Source organism: Arachis ipaensis, chromosome B08 (genome assembly GCF_000816755.2).
Source record: "Arachis ipaensis cultivar K30076 chromosome B08, Araip1.1, whole genome shotgun sequence".
NCBI classification, from domain to species: domain Eukaryota; kingdom Viridiplantae; phylum Streptophyta; class Magnoliopsida; order Fabales; family Fabaceae; genus Arachis; species Arachis ipaensis.
The window spans coordinates 24,514,096-24,517,864 of record NC_029792.2 but is presented as its reverse complement, the minus strand read 5'-3'; the positions used below and the strand labels follow the sequence as shown (position 1 = coordinate 24,517,864).

General features: G+C 33.5%; 1 protein-coding gene across 1 annotated transcript; it reads left to right on the top strand.

The window, feature by feature from the left end:
* Positions 1,542–3,462, top strand: LOC107614137 (the record flags this gene model as incomplete). Its single annotated transcript, XM_016316363.2, is given in 5 exon segments — positions 1,542–1,602; positions 1,714–1,819; positions 1,982–2,023; positions 2,121–2,177; positions 2,386–3,462. Coding segments are annotated over 5 exon segments (1,016 nt in total), but the record flags the coding sequence as incomplete, so codon positions are not given.

Below are 3,769 nucleotides of genomic sequence, written 5' to 3'. Positions count from 1 at the left end.
TATATATCCTATAATTTTGGGATAAAATATATTTTATATTTTCCTTCTATAATTAATCTGTTAAAGTTGGATGCATAAAGAAGCAACCAACAAATCTACATTGGTCAAATGACGATATTTTTAAAAAAAAAAAAAGGAACTATTTGACTTACATTGTTAGAAAATATAACAAAAATTTATTTTTTTATGGAATAAATTTTGGTGTATTCCCATATTCTTTAATTTGACCCAAAGTTTTTATTTTTGGGCATTAAAAAAATCAAGCGATATAGAAATTTTGTAGCCAAATCACGATTCATACATTTAGGGCTTTAGGGTAATAGGGTTTGCATTTAGGTTAAAAAGGAGATATTGGTAGAGTAAAAAATGAATGGGGTCAAATTAAGAAAAAGGGGAAGGGAATATGTTATGGTAGCCTGTGGAGGATTGACAGATGACAAAGATGACATATAATTGAATACGTTGTAGTGAGTGAGTGAGAGAGTGGGTTTGAAGTAGCAGGAAGCTTTTTGGGGGGCAGAGTAAGAGTATGTTCATTTCTGGCTAAGAATAAAAATTGAAAGAGAAATTGATTGCCTGCTTTCAATAAAGTTAAAAATGAAAGCGTGCAGTATGCAGTGTGCATTATGGGGTTCCACTTGTGTTCTTCATACCTTAATCTCTGCCCCTCTTAGTTAAATCTGTTGCAAAAGTACAAATTTTGGGTCAGACACCGTGCCAAACCCATGAATAAATCAAATCTTTGCCTCTTTCATTTTTTTTTTATATTTATTATAAAAAAGTTGGATGAAATTTTTAGATTACTAAAAAAATTTCGCAATATTCCTTTTTTTTTTGGTTACTAATTTCGCAATATTCTAATAAACTAGCATGACTCTCTGGTCTCTTCTAGATCCATTACCTACTACTACACTACACGGCACACGATTGACCAACATGAGATTAATTTTATTTGAAAATAAGCATATATTATAATTTAGAATAAATGACCATTTGTATCAATGAAAGATGAAAATGCTGATATATATATTTACATTAAATCGAAACTAAATTTCTACCCACGCAAGATATCTTTCGTGTGATAAAATTATCCTATCTTTGGAAGGTTGGAGTGCTATGTAGAGTACTTTTGTCGTACGGAAGACATCTTGTGTGGGTATAAGTTTAGTTTCGATTTAGTGTGGATACATATGTCAGTGTTTTCATCTTTTATAGATACAAATGGTCATTTATTCTTATAATTTACTACAAAACTTTTTTAAGATGATTTTTGTCATACAAAAGACATCTTGTGTGGGTACAAGTTTAGTTTTGATTTAGTGTGGATACATATGTCAGTATTTTCATCTTTTATAGATACAAATGGTCATTTATTCTTATAATTTACTACAAAACTTTTTTAAGATGATTAATTTGTTAACAACTTGTAAGTTTAGGTATAATATCCGGTTCCAATTTGAAATATCCAAAGAAATAAGTATTTGGAATTAATGTTTAATTAGTTAAATTTTTTAATTATGAATTTATTCATTTAGCGTGAGAGGATCCAGTGAGAAAGGCCTTCAGCAAGATGTCCATTCAGTTATATAATTATGGAGAAGGGTGGGTACTGGGTAGGTCTTTGTTTTGTGAAAATCTCCATGCTGTGTCTGTCTCTAATTGGGTCTCAACCAATTAATCTTAATCTTAATCTTAATGTTTGGGTGGGAACAGGTTGATGGGGAAAGTTGCATCTGATAAGTGCCACAAGTGGGTCTTCAAAGAGCCCACAGAATGTGAGCCTAATATCTCCAACTACTGGCAGAGCTCCTTTGATGCTGTACCTCTCTTAACTCTCACTCTCTCTCTCTCTTGCTTTTAGCTTCAAACAAAACAACATAACCAACCATTTAAATCTTCCTTCTATTGCTTATGTGTACCTATCTCATGATTGATTGATTCATCCCAATCTTTCTTTTCTTTTTGGCCTTATTTATTGCAGCTTCCTCCTGAATGGACCGACCAGTTTGATTCTGGCATTCAGGTCACTCCACAATCATTCTTAGGCCTCCTCTTATTATTGCTCCTTAAACATTTTTTTTAAAATTTACCAATAAATTTAGTTTTTTTTTTTTGGACAGACTATTGCTGTAATTCAAGCTGGACATGGCCTTCTTCAGCTAGGCTCTTGCAAGATTGTGAGTATACTTAGTTTTGTATTCTTATTCAACTTTAATCTGCCTTAATTTCTATGGTGAAATCTACAGTGCAGTTGCGTTTGGGTAAAATTGATAGTGGAGAACGTTAGAGGACAATTTAGTCAAACATATCAAATCGGTTTTTTCAGTTTAGGTCAAAAGATTGTGTGTATGCTTGTAATGTTTTGGTTTTTGATTATGATATCAGATTCCGGAGGACCTCCATTTTGTGCTAAGAATGAGACACACATTTGAATCACTTGGATACCAATCCGGATTCTACCTCTCACAACTCTTCTCTTCAACAAGGAACACTTCATCTTCAACTTCAATCCCTTCAAAACCATCTTCCATTCCAATTAGGCCTCCAGCACCACTCTTCAACTGGCCTCACAGGCCATCGCTTCCATCTTCGGCCGCCTCAATGCTCTCCTCGCCCAATTTTGCTGCATCGAGGATGGGATTCCCAAACAAGGACTCTGAGACACACATGTTTCTCATGCCACACCATCACCACCATCACCAAGAGCATGGTGCAAGGATTGAGGACATGATTGGAACTAACACTACTAGTGGTGATCATGAGAATGATATCAAGTGGCCTAATGGATTGTCCTTCTTCAATGCTTTAACCGGCCGAACCGACGAAGCCAACAAGCTATTGCAGGAACAAGCATTGAACATCAGTCATCAGAACCCCAATTCGGATTCTTCAAGCATGCAACAAAATGCAAACCCAAATGAGTTCCTCAGCTTGGAAACAGGACACCCTGAAGGTGGTTCTGCTGCTGCAAGGAAAATGGATAAGTTCAAGAGGAGCTTCACTTTACCTGCAAGAGTTGTTTCATCATCTTCATCAACTTCAATGGATCAACATCAACAACAAGGTAATGCTGTGGAGTATAGGAATTCAGATGGAGCTATGTTTCCGGATGTTATGGAAACCTTTTTGGAGTGATCAATGGAGGGGTTAGAAAAGAAAAAGAAAAAGAAAAAAAATGGGTTATTTGTATTCATTTTATCTTATATACTGAGTCAATATGCATTTTTTATACTAATAATTGAGTGTGGAAAAATGTATATTTGATCTTTGTATGAGATAAAATGAGTTTTCATAATGTTTCTATAAGAAAAAGAAAATGAATTATTAGAGTATATGTATCTAGGAAAAGCTATTTGTGTTTTCCTTTTTACTTTTACCTCTTTAACTTTGTATCTTTGTGCTTCTTTTTTCATCTGTCTTCCACTTAATGAGACTTGATTAATGCTCACTTAATTTCTTTTATCACTTTGGCTCCAACTAGACATAAAGTTTCTTTCATTCTGTCTTATGTAAGGTAGTTTGAATTTTATATGTTATGTTTAAAGATCATCATTGTACCATTGAGTAAAAGCTATCAAAATCTAAGGGATCCACTTATTAGTGACTTAGTTGCCTCATAAAGAAAATTCTCCTTTTTTTTTCATATATTAATATGTATGTTTAACTAGGGGTGTTATTTAATTTGTTTACACTCTAAAATTTTAATGTAAAAAAGTATTGCATAAATGTGATCCATTTTTCACATTCTTTGCTAAATAAAGAATGTTGT